The sequence below is a fragment of the Molothrus ater genome, chromosome 6 (genome assembly GCF_012460135.2).
Source record: "Molothrus ater isolate BHLD 08-10-18 breed brown headed cowbird chromosome 6, BPBGC_Mater_1.1, whole genome shotgun sequence".
NCBI classification, from domain to species: Eukaryota; Metazoa; Chordata; class Aves; order Passeriformes; family Icteridae; genus Molothrus; species Molothrus ater.
The window spans coordinates 23,927,122-23,943,617 of record NC_050483.2 but is presented as its reverse complement, the minus strand read 5'-3'; the positions used below and the strand labels follow the sequence as shown (position 1 = coordinate 23,943,617).

The 16,496-nt window shown below is 37.7% G+C and overlaps 1 protein-coding gene and 1 non-coding gene across 2 annotated transcripts in view; both read right to left on the bottom strand.

The window, feature by feature from the left end:
- CKAP5 (cytoskeleton associated protein 5) overlaps positions 1-16,496 on the bottom strand; it is a 50,709-nt gene that overhangs the window by 9,213 nt on the left and 25,000 nt on the right. Inside the window, 17 exon segments of the mRNA XM_054515027.1 lie at positions 170-290; positions 724-897; positions 2,016-2,188; positions 4,384-4,577; positions 5,364-5,499; positions 6,189-6,392; positions 6,785-6,934; positions 7,606-7,728; positions 8,907-8,995; positions 9,719-9,854; positions 10,495-10,689; positions 11,289-11,417; positions 13,526-13,639; positions 14,165-14,339; positions 14,500-14,636; positions 14,954-15,079; positions 15,161-15,218. Coding sequence (XP_054371002.1) covers positions 170-290; positions 724-897; positions 2,016-2,188; positions 4,384-4,577; positions 5,364-5,499; positions 6,189-6,392; positions 6,785-6,934; positions 7,606-7,728; positions 8,907-8,995; positions 9,719-9,854; positions 10,495-10,689; positions 11,289-11,417; positions 13,526-13,639; positions 14,165-14,339; positions 14,500-14,636; positions 14,954-15,079; positions 15,161-15,218 — 2,434 coding nt within the window.
- On the bottom strand, positions 12-122 carry LOC118687966 (small nucleolar RNA SNORD67). Its single transcript, XR_004980417.1, has one exon. It is a non-coding gene; the product is annotated as a small nucleolar RNA SNORD67 (small nucleolar RNA).

Genomic DNA, 16,496 nt, shown 5'->3' with positions numbered 1-16,496 from the left:
TCTATTGCTAAAGCGAGTCAGATGGCCCCTGTGCACTTAGTTTTGTCATCAGGGAGATTCTGAGCAGAGCCCACGTCACCTGACATGATTGCTCCACTACAGTGCAACTCATCACCCTCGCAGGCAAAGTCTGGTACAGTGTGATTAGTTGCTATCTTAATTCACTTACCTGTGTCAGAGCCTGGATGCTTGTATTTATATCACCACTGGCCACTTGGGAAATGACAAAGTTGATAGTAGAAGCTGTGTTACTGTGCATGTCATCAAAGTGCGGGGACACAGCACGGATTCTAAAGGGTTGAAAACAGGATTCATTACTTTTTGGAGAGCTACACTTATGTACACTTAACCGCTGTATTTCAATGAAGATTTAGAGGAAAAAGGATTTCATTCTTCACTGAGGATTCTCAAGGAAGGAATAATTTCTTTTGACCGTGTCTATTGCACTGTTTGTAAAAACACTGATAATGCATTTACAAACTCAATACCATCTAACTATGAAAATGCCTAAGTAGAACTAATGTTTTTCATTAAATATAACTGCTCTCCAGATTTCAGAAGAGTACAACAAACCTTTGTTTTGCCATCTCTTCAAGTTAGCTGACACTACCCTCTTATGGAAACAAGTCTGAATGTATAAACTAACACTTATCAATTCACCTTTCCAAAACACTTTTTTAGGCAGCCCTGCTGATTTCACTTAGGAGGTAAAACTAAACTCACTTGGGCTCAGGAATCAAGACTGGCTCGAAGATGTCATCTAGTTTGTGCTGTACAAGTGCTGGCATCTCACATCTGACAGTTCCATTGTCATTTTCAATTTCATCAAGATCCAGCTGAAATTCCCGTGGAACTGTATGTGTTGTCTCCGGGTGGCTGCCCATGTTGCGATTTTGGCTACAGAAACCAGGAGAGAGTTTTAGTTTAAGAGGTAAGATTATTAGCACTAGCATCCACTGGTAACCCTAAAGTTCTCATACTATCACAGGTTTTGCAGTTTGGATTATATTCAAGCCCCTTAACTCCCTCTGCTTTTCCCCTAGTCCTTAGTAAAACAAACTTCTGTAGGCCAGAAGAGCAGCTGCTACTTTACTCGCCCTCCTAGTTTCTCTTGTAAACCACAAGATACCCTGTACCAGGTATGCATGGTTTGGGATAACTAGCACAGTTTACAGTACTATTAAAAGAATATAACTTTAAAGTTTGAGTGGCTTTTTTTTGCCTTTTTTTAAAATAATGGATAAGATGCACACGTACAGAGCAACTTCAAAAGCCCCTCTGAATCTAAGACTCGCAGCATTCCCACATGACCTATACTGCATATCAGATTTCTCAAGGAAATAATTGAATATATAGTTCTCAGCACAGACTTTTAATCAAAAATGATGAGCAGGTGGCAAGGAATAGTTTCTGAGCTTTTTGTTTTGGGTACTGTAGTCCCAGGCTCTACAATTCACACATTCTTATGAATTTTTATGCTTCATGTCTAATCCAACTAGAACATGGTCCAACAAATATAAAGTTTAGTCCAACACACTGAAAGTTCTCCCAATATTTTTAACAGTTGCTTAATGTGGAAGTGCTATGTCTGTCTGCAGCCTGATCTACAGTCACCTTACAGAAACCTGTATTTCTCTTTTCTTTCTTTTCTTTTATTCAGAGATCTATAAATAATCTAGAACTAGCCATGGCAAACCCATCACCCTCAGGAAGGGATGGCAAGGATAGAAACTGAAAGATACAAGAGCCTTGCTACTAAGGAGTTAGTGGGCAGTACTTACATCCTATAAGTGCGATACATAATTCTGTCCATGGAGAAGCAGTGAAAAAAGGCACAAGACCATTTAGAAAGATTTCAAGACAGACAAGACAAAAAAATTTCAGACATTTAGATTTATATTATTTGGCCATTTTTCACAATATGCAAAGATGATGATACAAGAACTAAAGTGATGTTGTCAGACATATTAGCACATACACTATGCAGGTAGAGACCATAATGTAACATTACATACTTGAGTTTGGAGGACATGTCCTCAGCTTGTCCCTTGCGCATCATGCTGGCATTGGCACTCATGTTCTGAGTACGCTGAGGTTTCTCCTCTGCCTGTCTCACTGGAGCAGAAGAGGGTCTCTTGGCTGACCGCTTTATTCTTTCCTCCAGCATGCTCATGTCTTTCTCTGAAAGCTGTAACATACAATGCTATCACTCATCCTGAGTTGTATGGGTGTTAGAAGTCTCAGTCACCTAGAGGATTCACACCATACTTATCAGTGCAGACTGAAATTCTCTAATATGAAGGTGGGAACTGTCAATGCTACCTCTGAGCAGCAAACTCACCAGAACACTCCAGACTGTCAGATGCTACTTCAAGAGCTAATTAACCCATGCTGACAAGCTGTAATACAGAATACACCTATTTCTAGCCCTGTTTTTTCTTTCAAGAAACAGTTAATTTTAAATTCAAACTATGGTACTATCCAGTGTTTGTAATTGTTGCATGTGTTGCTGCAAAAACCCAAACAAAAAAAACAAACCCACCCACCTTTCTACATTCCCTACTAGCAGTGCTTGAACACTCTGGACCCTGCCACAGAAGCCAGAGTTCTTCTGATAGGTGTCCTGTTCAATGTACTCATAATTCAATATGAACACCAGATCAGGCAACTTAATGCTCCAACTCAGGCGGTGAAAAGATTAATATTTACCTGCTTATCTACCAGACTGAAGACTACCAATAACTCCATTTGAACAAAAGTAGGCATTACAATTTCATGAGCAATACTCTCCAGCATCCCTATGATTTAGAAACCTTCCTGAGAACCCAGAGATGGACAATATTGAAGCTCAGAAGGTCATGGTTAGAAAGAGCTGAATTGTTCAGGTGCTACAGTTTTTCCTTTACCTTGAAAATTCAAAAGCAAACAGACTATGTAAAACTGAGGCAGAAGCAGTCTGCACTCTGAACAATAGTTAAATAGGATGGAAATATAAGATGTTAACGAAAATGTAATATTAACTCTCATGGGAACAGTTACCAGAGAAAACAAGAGTCACATTAAATTTCAACTTTTCAAGAAGCTGGAAATTAAAAATAAAAAGAAAAAAGCGGGGCAGCCGTGTCATATTCCATAAAATACCATCCAATAGCTAGCTTGTACGCCCTATGGCATATGACACAACACAACGAAGCTGCAGAAGCATTAAAATATCTATCACATTCCAATCAGTTTTAATGCTGCTAGAAACATTACCAAGGTCAAATCCAGAGAACAGAACTATAAAAAAATTATCTAACTGTTCTTGATTCAGATTGGAATTCAGTTAACTTAATCTGATATGCACAGTAATTATAAACACAGTGAACTAGATTTCCATTGCTGGACACTGGAAACTGAGTTTTGCCATCTTTAACTTTTACTGTCTTTTAGATGATAATGATTAAGTATAATTTTCAGAGAGCAAAACAGCAGCAATACAAAGCGGCATAGTACTGACACTTTAAAAATGAAATGCAGTAAGATGAAGCAAGTAAGCAAAACTTACCAGACTTCTACTGCAAAGCAATTGGATAAGTTGGGGACAAAATAGCTGAAAACTTACTGGAGCCCCAACAACTAACCTTTCTTGGCCAAATAAGTTATCCAAATATTCTGAATCAGATGTGTCACTTGTAAAATTGACTATAACGCAAGTTACTCTTTATAAACAATTTTATTCCCATGAAGGTCAGTCTTTAGCTTGTTTTTTCATTCATGCACATCCAGGTTATATACAGCTCTCTTACTGGAAACAGGCTGAGAGTTGGGGTTGGGAGCATACTGAAGAGAAGGCTCTGAGGAAACCTCACTGCAGTCTTCCAGTACCTAAAAGGGGCCTACAAGGAAGCTGGAGAGGGATTTCTAACAAGAGCATACAGTGATAGAAAAGTGGTAATTATTTCAAAATTAAAGAAGATAAATTTAGATTGGAGTAGAAACTCTTCACTGTGAGAGTGGCTGAGGCAATGAAAAAGGATACCCAGTCCCCGGAAGTGTTTAAGTGTCTCTGCCCATGGCAGGGGGTTTGGACCTAAATGGTTTTTAAGGTCCCTTCCCAAACCATTCTATGATTTCATATATTCTGCTATCTGGGATTAACCAAATAGCCATCAGAAAATCTATGATGTAGTAAGTTATTCTCAAAACTACAAAATGCTCTTGACACCAACAGCAAGATGTACCATGATCAATCACAAGCAAAACAGTGCTAATCCCCTACAAAAGCGTAAGGACTTGAAGAAAAACCAAACCGCCAAAGCCCAAACAAACAATCCCACAAACCAAACCAAGCACAGCATGCCAACCCAAATCCTCCATGAACTCATGTGCAGTTATACTGACATTTCCAATCAGCTTGAACACTTGGTCGCCATGGACGTTGTAGACAGTCACGATGGTGTTCAGTGCAGCGTTGCGCACGGCGTTGTCCCGGTCACCAATGTGGGTTGCCATTTCTTTTAAGGCTTTCCCTGGAGTTGGCTGGCATACATTCATGCCATACGATTCAACCAGACATCCAAGCTCTTCCAAGCATTCTAAAAGAAGATGATAACATACACACATTCAACTTAAAAGCTGCTGTGAAGAGAGCCCTCCCAATTCCTGTGTTGCTTGGCACAGCTTGAACATTCACTGTAGAGAACTGCCAATCACAAAGCTGAGGACAGATATATGGGGTGATTTATGGGATCAATAGTAAGCTACAGCAGACTACTTCACAGATAAAAGCAGTCAGTCATCTTTCTACACTTCAAGTATTTCCCATAACCATGTATGAGCAATGCTACAGTTAACATTACATTCAGGTAAACAGTTGTGAGCTTGCAATACTATATTATGTATAGAATTTAACTTTCTGCTTATACCAGGATAAGATATTCTCAAAGTGATCAGGAAGTTGTTTGAACTACAAATGCCACAATTTTATTACAGACATGATTTGTGGTGCAACAGATGTACAGTGCAGAGACACTTCTTGCTCAGATTAACTGATTCCCTTGGTGAGTAGGGAAACAGTACTGTCACTGTTCTCATCAGCACTGTTTCACTAAGAAAACAAGCCTACTCAAGGGACTCATAATACTCATAGCAACTTAAGAGATTCCTTGTCTTTGGAAGGTATAAAGACACCAAAATATAAAAAGCAATATGATACTACTTGAAAATCTTATCCTTTAAACACTTGCAAACATCTGCATAAAATTCCATGTGCATGCAAATCTCACATCCCACTCAACATTCTTATGCTGGGTTTTTCAAGATGCAAACTAAAGCAATTTTAAGTACTTTGCACATGTACAGTTCAACAGGCCATTTCCTACCTGCACGTTGTTTGGAGTTTTTTGACTTTGTCCCCTCCATGATAAAAGGGAACATCTTGCTGGCTGGATAGATGAGACACATTCTGTTCAGAATGGCACGTACATCCTTACGGATGACATCTTTCGGTTCTCCTACCTAATGGAAAATTAATGTAAAAAAAATTAAAAAGAGGGGAAGAAATACAAAATATTTTATACAGTTTTGTGATACTTTTGACTATTCTACATAGTCTCAGGAAAGCCAGAATCATTCTCAAGGCAAAAATCCCTTTTTTTGTCAATGGCTTTTAAGGGAAATACGCCATATAGATTCATAAAGGTGACAAAGGACAACCTTAACATCATTGAGTGAAACTGTTAAACCAACACTGCCAAATCCACCACTAAACCATGTCCCCAAGTGGCACACCTACATGTCTTCTAAATACTTCCAGTGATGGAGACTAAACCTCTTCCCCAGGCAGCCCATTTCAGAGACTGACAACCCATTCAAGAAAGAAATTTTTCCAAATATCCAATGTAAGCCTCCCTAGAAAAATTTGGGTCCTTTTGCTCTCATTATATTCACTTGTTACTTAATAAGACAACATCAACACCCCCCTCACTACAGCCTCCTTTCAGGTAGTTATGAAGAGCACTAATATATCCCCTGTGCCTCCTTTTCTCCAGGTTAAATAAACACAGCCTGTTGAATCTCACACAAGCCACCAACTGGACTTCACTCCATTTGCAATATATTTAAAATGAACATATTGCAATGCTTGATGGTATTCTGCCATAATCCTCATGAAAAAATAACATTAGTTTCTGTAAAACAAATTGTACCTTTAGGATCAGATATGGGATGAAAGAGGATGCTTCATTTTCAGTGAGGTGATACTCTTCTTGACTCAGCAAATGGAAAAGCAATTTAAGATATTCAAGTGCTTTCATCAAAACACTTGTGTTAGTATCAAAGAACCGCAGGGTAAGCCATTTTAGGATCAAATCCAGGCAGCTGATGACTCCATCTTTTTCACTCTCCAAGTGCTTGAAGGCAGTTAAAAAAAAGAAAGTTACATAAATGAAACACATATATACACTGTTCAATAAGAAAATAAGCTAAGCTATGTCTGATAAGATAATCTACATTTATTGGTAGATTCTTAGAACAATACATACTCCTTTTTAACTTAGATGCCTTTCTGAAATTCTAGGAGAAGTCTCTGGTGAAGAAATTTTCCTTTCTCCTGAGAAACAGTATTAATACCAACTTCATCATACCTCTGAAAATTATTTCTATATATGTTTAGGTTTCAACTACACAGAACAATGACCCCTGGCTCCTCAGAGAATTTCTATTTTATTTTAATTCAAGCAGTATCTTCCATAGCAGAGAGTAATTCTGTCAGCCTCATCTTCTACCACAGATCCAAACTCACCTCAATCATAACAGACAATGCTTTGTTGTGGTGCTGAAAGTCTGCATGAAACATCTCATCCTGTAGCCATTTGGCAACACAAGTGGACATCTGAGTTTTCAGCTGTTCAATATATTCATCACGGGGAGTAGTGAAATTCCACTTTAACACCTGTAAAAGGCAGTATTTAGAACTCACAGCAAGTAATACCTTTTCTTCCTGACAGATGCTGCTGATTGAACATCTTTTAATTCTGCTTTAGAATCTGTTTTCAAAGCCTTCTTATTACCCATAAGTAATGAAAAACTAGTGGTGTTTGCTCAACTTTTCTTTACACGACAAGATTTCTTCATATGGACTGATTATCCTTATGCTAGTATCTTACTAATTATCACTTAAACTCATTGTTTTTAAGCTTCAGACAGGCCTGCTTACGAGCAAGTTACAAATAACACACATATTTTCACTAATAGAATTTTCCCTACAAATTGCTAAGTGGGGCTGCTCAAAGTAAGTATATTAAAGCATTTGCAACATACCCTAGAACTCTGACATTGTACCTGAAAACAATTCACTAAGCATAATGATACTTCACACCTTAAAAACCTAAGGACTTTTTACATTTTTCATGACAATGTATAAATGCACAAAATTTGAAAATCAGAAAAGAAATACCACAGTAAGCCCACTACTGATGTATGAAATTCAACTCAAGAATCAGACTCCAAGAGATGGACAGTGGCTAACACATGTCACAGTATGTTTAATTCTAAATTAAAAACTAAAGAAAGCGTTAAAAGCCTCCACTTCATAACTCGTGAACACTTTCTGATTTTTCTCACCTTCAGAGCTTTCTCTTCTCTCATCCTCTGTTCCTTCCCATTTGGGACAATGATAAAAATAGGGCCTGATTTATCATCTTCTTCCTTCAGACTAGGCTTGCTTAGCACCTTCTTTCCCTGTACCTGAAAGAAGCAAGGTATTAGCAGGCAACACAAGCCATATATATGCCTCAGTCCCAGCAACTGCAAGTGTTAGATACTTGCCACCCTCACCCTATGTGTACAAGAGGCAGAGAGAGAAGCTGAAAGAAAAATGTTGATTAGAAGTTTAAAAGTGTGTGCTCAGCTGCTGTGGAAGCGATACCCATGACAGTGTGCACAGTAGTACCCTGTGAATTATGACACATCACTCTCAACCAGTGTGCTAGTCACCCACACACATCCCTAAAACCCAACGTGGTACCTGTTTGACAGACTGGCTCTTTGTCAGACTTGAACTGCCCTTGCTGAGGCTTGCATTAGCTTTGGACAGGCAGGCACTACCCTTGGACATACTGCTATTAACATCTGACTGCTGGAAATAAGCCATAGAAAAGTCTTTGCTTAGAATGTGTTAGAAGGTTTGGAATGGAAACTTAAAAGTAAACAGCTGTCTGACAATAAAGGTCTTAATTCTACCAGCAGAGTTCTGGCAGAACATTGCACTGACTTGAGCAGACCTACAACATCCTTCAAGGTTTGTTCTGCTCATTCTTACCATGAATATGGACCTACATCAAATGTTCTTGTTACAGCACTACTTCAGACAATGGGACTGTAGAACATTTCAGGTTATTTTTAGTTATACACATAGGACAAACTTAATTATTAACAGCAAAAAAAAATTACTGTAATACAAAACAACAGAAAAACCTAACCAAAAATTGACTGTAATTAGTTGAGATTATTACATTTTTAAACATACTCCTTCCCTTTTTGCGCTTTGACTGAGAACTTCTTGCCCTTCACACTGTAAGGCAGAGCTTAATTTCTTTTGATACATGGATTCAAAATTAACATTTATGGCCCTGAATAGTAAGAATGAATTCACAATAGCACAAAATCAAAGAGGCCAGGAAAATTTTGAACGGACCGAGTTTCTCGTAAGACTGATTTTTGACAATACGGATTTAGGAATTAAATAGGTAATGACAAAAGCAGTGATCAGGTAAGTGATATGGGAATGTCTGTCATCTCAGAGTTCAGACAAACATGAAGATTTTTAATAAACGTTGTTCATAGTTCTTCTACCTATAACACATTAACAAACCACAGCTACTAACTTTATAAAACTGACTTTACACAAAAGGCAATCAACATACCTTAGTTTTAGAGGATAGTCCTCCTGCTTTGGCTTTTTTGAGATCAGGCTTAGATTCCGTGGTATTAGATCCCAAATCATCAGCAAATGCTGGAGAAACAGTAGACCATTTAAAGTTATCTAGAAGCCCATTTTAGCTTATCAGTTTTCTCTTCTTAGGACATAAGAAAAACTGTTTGTGGATACAATATGCTTAATCACACATATGTCTGAGGTTTTTAGACCCACTGAAGAAGTCCCTTAAATTCCATGTTAGCATACAAAGCTTTCCTAATTTCCTAATTAAGATTATGGTACTCAGCCAATTTGTCATTTTTCAAAACAATCAAAAAATGCAGACATATATACTGTGCAGGCTAATGTGTAGAGCTGTAGTTGAACCTGGCTTGAGTAAGCTAGCCCCAGCAGTTTGATTCTTCAAATCAATTGTCCCCTAATCCCATCACAGAAGCATTCTGGCTGTCCCACAGTGAACTACACTGAGAAAATAGTCCAGATAAAAATAATGTGAAAACATTAAAAAAAAAATTAAAATCAGATTAGAGTTAGAAAAAAACCTCCTCCTTTAGCCCAGCTTGGTTTTAGCTTCAATACCAAGTAGATATTTTCAAGTTTTCAAATAGCAGCTGACAGATGGTTGTGTGGAAAGGAAACACCCTCCTACAATGGAAGCTGATTCAAATGCAAGAAGGACCAGAATCCTAACTATGGCTGAATACTTCTTCAGCTAAGTATGTTTATTCCTCTGGCATGTCAAAAAGCTTCAAAATCCACCATTTTCTCAGTCATTTCCCAAAATGTCAGAGAAGTTACCTGATGCAGGTTGGAATTTGGCTGGAGCTGCTCCTCCTACCACTCTGGCAGATGCTTTAGCAGGAGGAGCTGGTTTGGCTGGCATGTTGGCTTTGGCTTTCTCCAGCATGGCCAGTACCTGGTCTTTGGAAGTTGGCTAGAGAACAAAATTTCAAAAAAGGAGTGATAAATTTAATAATGCCTATCACTAACCTTTCCAATCCATGCTACAGACAACAACACTAAAATTGGTTTGAAACAATCCTTGCTCTGTTAAGCATCTTGGATAATGGTCATCTTAAAACATTATTGTTCTCAGATACTTTTGTTCTGAGTTAAAACATCTTTCCTTAAAGTTTCCTCTGCAAGATCTATGGGAAACGTGTACTCACTCTAGGTGAGTGGTCTTTGGATGTCAGTGGAGTGCCTACTCACTACTCAGGGGTCTGTAAGCCAAACCAAACTGCTAGAAAACATGTTAAAGTATGAGTAGAAAGGCATAGAGGGGGACAGGAACTGGTAATGGAAGCTAACTGCAAGTAGATTTTTTTTCAGAAGAAAAGCAGAGTGAAATATCAAGCTCTTGAAGTAATAAGCTTGTAATTTCTCTGCTTCAGTAATCATTTCTGAAGCAGAGAAATCTCTAGCTCACAGCTCTTGATACTATTTTCAGTTCCCCTGAAAATACTCAATGCAGACAAGCTTACAGGACTCAAGACAGCATGTCATGAGACTGTGAATAGGACTTATAGTCACTCATTCAATATCACATGATCTAATCTTTGTAACAGAAGTACCTTCAGCTTGCCAGTGGCTTTTGCCATCTTCTCAAAGCCCAGATGCATCATGAAGAAGGGCAGGGCATCCTGCGCCTTTTTGCGCACATCCCCATTTCGATCTTCAAGGCAGGAGTACAGGTGAGGCACACACAAGAGTAGGTCAGAAGGAACAGAACGGAGTGCAGGCAACTTCTCAGCCAACCAACCAAGAAGCTGAAATAAAGTTTTAAAATAAAAGCTTTTAAAGAAGTGTTCACAGTGCTGTGTGTCAAGGCATGAGAGTCTGAATAGTAGTCCCTCACATACCATCACATTCTACAATGTAAGTAGGGAAAACCCACCCAAACATTTTTCAGACAAATACTCTTCAACAACATCAATTTTCATATCAGCAATCACAAAAATTAATTTCAGTACAGCATGTTAGCACAACTATCTTAAAACTTGAAGCCTGGTCTTTTTGCAGGCTGTTTCTTCCTTTTGAAAGGAATAGAATTTCAGTCATTCTTTTTAATGTCTCCAGTTCTGTTCCATGGTGAATTTAAGGGACCACAAACAAGCTTTTAAAACGCTAATCAAAAAAGATAGAAGTTTTGTTTTAGAGGCACTGAAGTCTAAATGACAGCTATTATGCAGGAAGAAAGCTTGTTATTAGCCTTTCAAGGTTTAACAATTTTATGTCAGAACAAATACACAGCTACTTTTCCCATACGATGGTAGCATTGTTTCATTTCAGTCTGCATAAAGAGTCCATAGCACATAAGGTTATTTTGATTTGACACACATAAGAAGTTTACTTGACAGAAGCCTACCTCTTGTCTTAGGAAAGGATTTTCCTTTTTGAGCTCTTCTGACAGGTCTTCCCCTTCCAACCACTCTTTCATGCCAGTTTGTTCGGCCCAGGCATTCACAGTTGCCAGTGCAGCAGCACGAACGTTATTCTGCAGCAAGAACAAGATTTAAAAAGAATAAACCTAAAGAGGGGTCAGAAGATTACGACAGAAGAAGCAATAGTCTCCCTTCCTATGAAAACAGAAAGCTTCCACACCACGGGCTTTGAAATCTCTTTTTTTATTTGCAGCTTAAGAAGTCTAAGATTCAGAAGAATTTCATTTTAGTGATTTTATCAGCTGCAGTAATCTCCAAATCAGACATTATACCCATCTACCATAATTCTTAAAAAAAAAAGTTTAATAAAGAGGGTGAAAGGGTATCTCTAAAATTACTTTTATATGCTACCATTCATTGATGACAATTCTGAGAGCAACTCTTAAAGAAGCTAAAAAATAGTGTTAGTGACTTATATAGCACTTAAATAGGCTGCACATTCATAAATCAAGACAAATGGATTATGGAGCCTGCTATTAGGGCACTTCTATTTAGGATACACATGAGCAAAATCAGGAATGAGGGAACCCTCTAAATCCTACCAATTTCCATCTTGTTTTTTCCAAGCAAAATTTAGAACAGCACCCTTTTTTGAAGCAGCTATATGAAGTTAAGAGAAGCCAGATGGAATATTTAACAACCATGGTTCTTTAAAATGTTATCAGTCTAGACATGACTTTATGCATACGACCTGTAGGTTGAATTTCCGAGGAAAGCTAATAATGTAGAAGACTCTTTTAGTTAAGTATGAACCATATTAAATGCAGAAGTAAGATCCAGGCATATATATATAAACAAGAAGTCAACATTCTTACTTTACCAACTTCTCCCATCTTCTATCTCATTGAGGAAAACAAACAAATCATGTGCTGCAGATAAACATATGGTCATCACCCTCTCTGACAAGGCCTTGGTTCCTATCACCCAAATTTAACTTGTCTTCACTCATGCTTCAAGCGGATTACTTTCCTCAATTATTCAGTGAGTCCACTACAAACACACTGAAGTAGGACCCAAAATGGACCATCCTCAACTTCAAAAACTTCAAAAACAAATTTGATAAACTAGCTAAATCTTGCACTTGAAGTACTTAAAAAAAAGAGCACTGTAAGAGTGTTCAAACGAGCATACAATTTTCTGTCAGCATTACAGTGCTTACAAGTTATGTCAGTATTATGCATTTTAGTAACAGTGTAAGTTAATCGCAATTGGTCTTATCCTTAAACCACATACTTGCAACTCTCCTTCCAGTCTGGGGCTCTGAGCAACCTGGTCTAGTGGAAAGTGTCCCTGCCTATGGCAGGGAGGTTGGAACTAGATGGTCTATAGGGTTCCCTTCCAACCTAAAAAGTTCTGTGACTCTACAAAAGGAGCTTGCTGGTACCTCAGGATAATTGGTGAGTATAAAGAATTTAACAGTCATATAAGATCTCAGATCTTGAAGACTTTTAAAAAGAGATATCAGTTTTAAGCAGGAGATTTTTATCTAACCCTAGAACAAGTCCAAATCTTTCCTCTGTTTGGGACAGGTAGATCCAACTTCTGCTCTTTTTCCTACTCATATTCCAAGCAGAGACACTGAAGTATGCCATCTTTGATAATTGCCCATGACTTCTGGCACAAGATATTGGCACCTTCCCAAGCCTTTTTAGCCATTGCTTCAAATAGCATTTTCCCAGGGACCTAAGCTTTATTTTGACACAGTATCCTGTCAAACTCAACACTGATGTTATTTACACAAGCTTCAGTGTGAGTTGTGAATGTCCTTTGTCTACCTACAGTTCCAAGGGCCTCTACACAGTGGCAAAGACAACAACAATGTATAGTGTAATCCAGTGATACACTAAAAATTCTACAATAAACTTTACCAAGCAAATCTTGTTCAGTGCCTAAAATACTGTACTTTCAGCAGCAGAAATATGCATATAGTTACCACATTAAATGAAAAGCCAGATTGTTTCACTGGGTTTAGTTACAAGGTGGAAATACATCTGAATATACATTCAGGCATGTATTTATACTTGAATATTAAATTGTCATTCAGGCAAGAATTTTTTTTACCAAAAAATTGGTAAGCTTCCAAGGAAGTTTTAACTACCAACCACCTTTCAGGCATAGCTTAGATACACAAAAAGCAAAGAGATCTTGACATCTGTCCTACCTTACTATCTCCTAGGACTGTAATGACAGGAATCCCCAAATTTTTCACATACTGTTTGATATTGGGGCCCATTGCTGTTGCTAGTTGCTGAAGAATGCTCAGTGTTTGTTGCACCTGCACATAAGGAAAAAAAAGGTTTTAAATAAAACAGTATTACAAGCATTTGTGCAAAAATTCCCAGTTACACATGGAAAAGAAATACTGCTATATATTAAGCTTTTACTTTAGAATGCCTGCTCAATGAAACCTATTCCAGCCTTCAAATTCATCACATCAAAAAACAAGAAATACTCCCATATTCTGAACAAATTAAATTTCAAGTAAAAATATTTTCAAACAAGGGACAATTCATTTTTGCTTCACAAATGAAGCAATTAGTCAAATTCTTTTAAGATTTCCTTTTATTACATTCAGAGTAAAGGCAGTTTTCCCTTTCTTTTGAAGCATTTTTAAATGAAAAAAGGCAAATATTTATTAAAATAGGGAAAGATATTATTTGGAAACACACAGTTCACTCTTTTCCAACTGTTGATCTAATGACATTGAAAGAGACGACATAGAAATAATCAAGGTTCAGAAATAATGACTACCTTAAGATTTAAGCTGGAAACAACTGAAACAGGACTTTGAAAAACATACCAAGATTTTATTGGAGTCATTGAGACGACCCTTCAGAGCAGCTGGAAGTTCTCCTATGTTTGGCTGTATGAACTTTGCTTCATTTATTATGCTTGTCACTTCATCTAGGCCTTCCTTTCTGATCTTCCAATTTTTATCCCCAATCTTAGACACTAGCTCTGCTGTGATCTTATCACTGCAAGAGAAGAACACGGAAAGTGCCCATTTACTTAGTGATAGCTCTATTAGTATTTGAGTGCTTTAACATCATAGATTTCTCCTTAGAAAGGAGTTATAAATGCAAAGTTTTGAATTGCAGTGGCAGTGTATCTTCAGGTGCTAGAATACAAACCTACCCAATATCTGTTCTTGGCAAGAGATCCACAACATCATTCCCAACCTCCTCCTGTTCTTCTTCTTCACCATCATCCCCACCTCCCACACTGTGCCTGGAAATGCCACGAGTTGGAGCTGGTGCTGTCTGTCCTTGCATCTGCAAGCAACACAAAATCAAAAACAACAATTTTACAATTTTTCATTTGACATTAAACATAAAACCACTTGTACGATATGAATACACTGGATCATTATACTATTCAAACAAACCTAGGAACTTTTCAAGTTCATAATGAAAAAAATGGCTATTGAGATCCCTACACATAATGAATTTGCAGCCTTTGTGCACGGTCGTACCAACCTGGTTCAATTACAGGCCCAAGGGTTAGACCACAAAATTGCTACAAACTCCAGCTACTGAAGTTTCAAAGTAGCTTTAATGACACTTGGTAGCAAGAAAGCTCGAGTTCATACCTTTTCAAATTCTGCATCTATCTGGGAGAGAAGGGCTGGCTTCTCATCTTCAAAAAACATTCGCAGAGAAGGGCCCACATAAAGATACATTACTCCCAGCAATGTAATGGCAGAAGTCCTCACAGCCTGCCAGAAAGAGGAAAAGGCACTCAGTCTTCAAATTAAGGTCTGATAATAATTCAGGGTTAAGATTCTAAATTTACTCACTGGGTTGGTTGCAGCAAGAGCTGTCTTCACATTACTGATGAAAGCTTTGACATTCAATCTGTGGAAAGAAGATGTCTCCCATAAATAAAACACAACACAGGAAATGGCACCAACAAACAAAATCATCACAGTATGTTAAATAAAAAAGATACCCCTAGACAGATTTACACAGCTAACTTAGATGCAGAAGACATGACCACTCATAAAACAGCATCACGGGTACAGTGCCAGTGCAGATAGTAGCTGCTTAAATAACTACTGAAAGATCAGTTTGGAGAATAGTCTACTGTGAAAATCAATCAGTAAACAATTTATACAAAAGCCTACTATTATCACAGCTGGAAACTTTCTTAAACTATATAATCCCCATGACTGCTAGGACTGAAATACTGAGGAATGAATCTAGAAACATTTTAAGTACCTGAAACATGACTATACAATAAAGGTGAGGGTATATTACTGTTGTAGTGGATCTTTTTTTATTTTGTTAGTTACTCTCAATCTCCCAGAAAAAGGCACATTTTTCAAAAGGATATTTACAAGATAAATGAAGGAAGGTTTAAATTCCTGAATCTTCTATATCATCTGTGCAGCCTCAAATACCGTTGTCCTAGTAACACATCTATACACATTCCATGTTGCAAATATATATTTTAGGTGGAATTTACTAAAGAAGAGTTTATTTCCCAGACTTAATCAACATCACTATCCATTTAAAAGCCACAAAATATCTCAAGACGGGCATAGTAACTGCCCAAGTAGTCAAATAAAATGATATTTGAAGTTTTCCCTGCTTAGAGATTTTTTTTCTTCAGAACTAAACTCTATTGACCACACTCAGTTAAAAGACTAGTGATTAAAAATTAAGGCATGCTATCCCTGGATCTGATGGAGAAATAATTTCTCACACTCACAATGCCAGATATAATAACAGCTATTTCATTGGCTACAACTTCATTCATCTGTAATCAACCTCAAAATGTCTCCCAAGGAGATTAACTGGAGAGTACTGGTTATGTACTCTTCTGTAGGTTGTCAGATTCAGTTGTTGTGTTTTTTTCTTTTCCACTATAAAATGTATAGTGGTCCACCTGGGTGCAGGTGTATCCAAGCAGGAGTATAACAGGCATGCAATACCACAGCTCTGTGCCCACCCCACACAAGTAAGTGCCTGAAGACAAATGCTCCTCAGAGAAGATCAAGTGATGAGTAAAGTAGCTAGTAGTGTAATCACATCCTATCGTACTAGATACTTACTTATATACTTAAAAGCTAGAAGAACATGGCTAACATCAGAGCTTAAGAACTAGAGTTCAGATGAACAGAACCTTAGTCC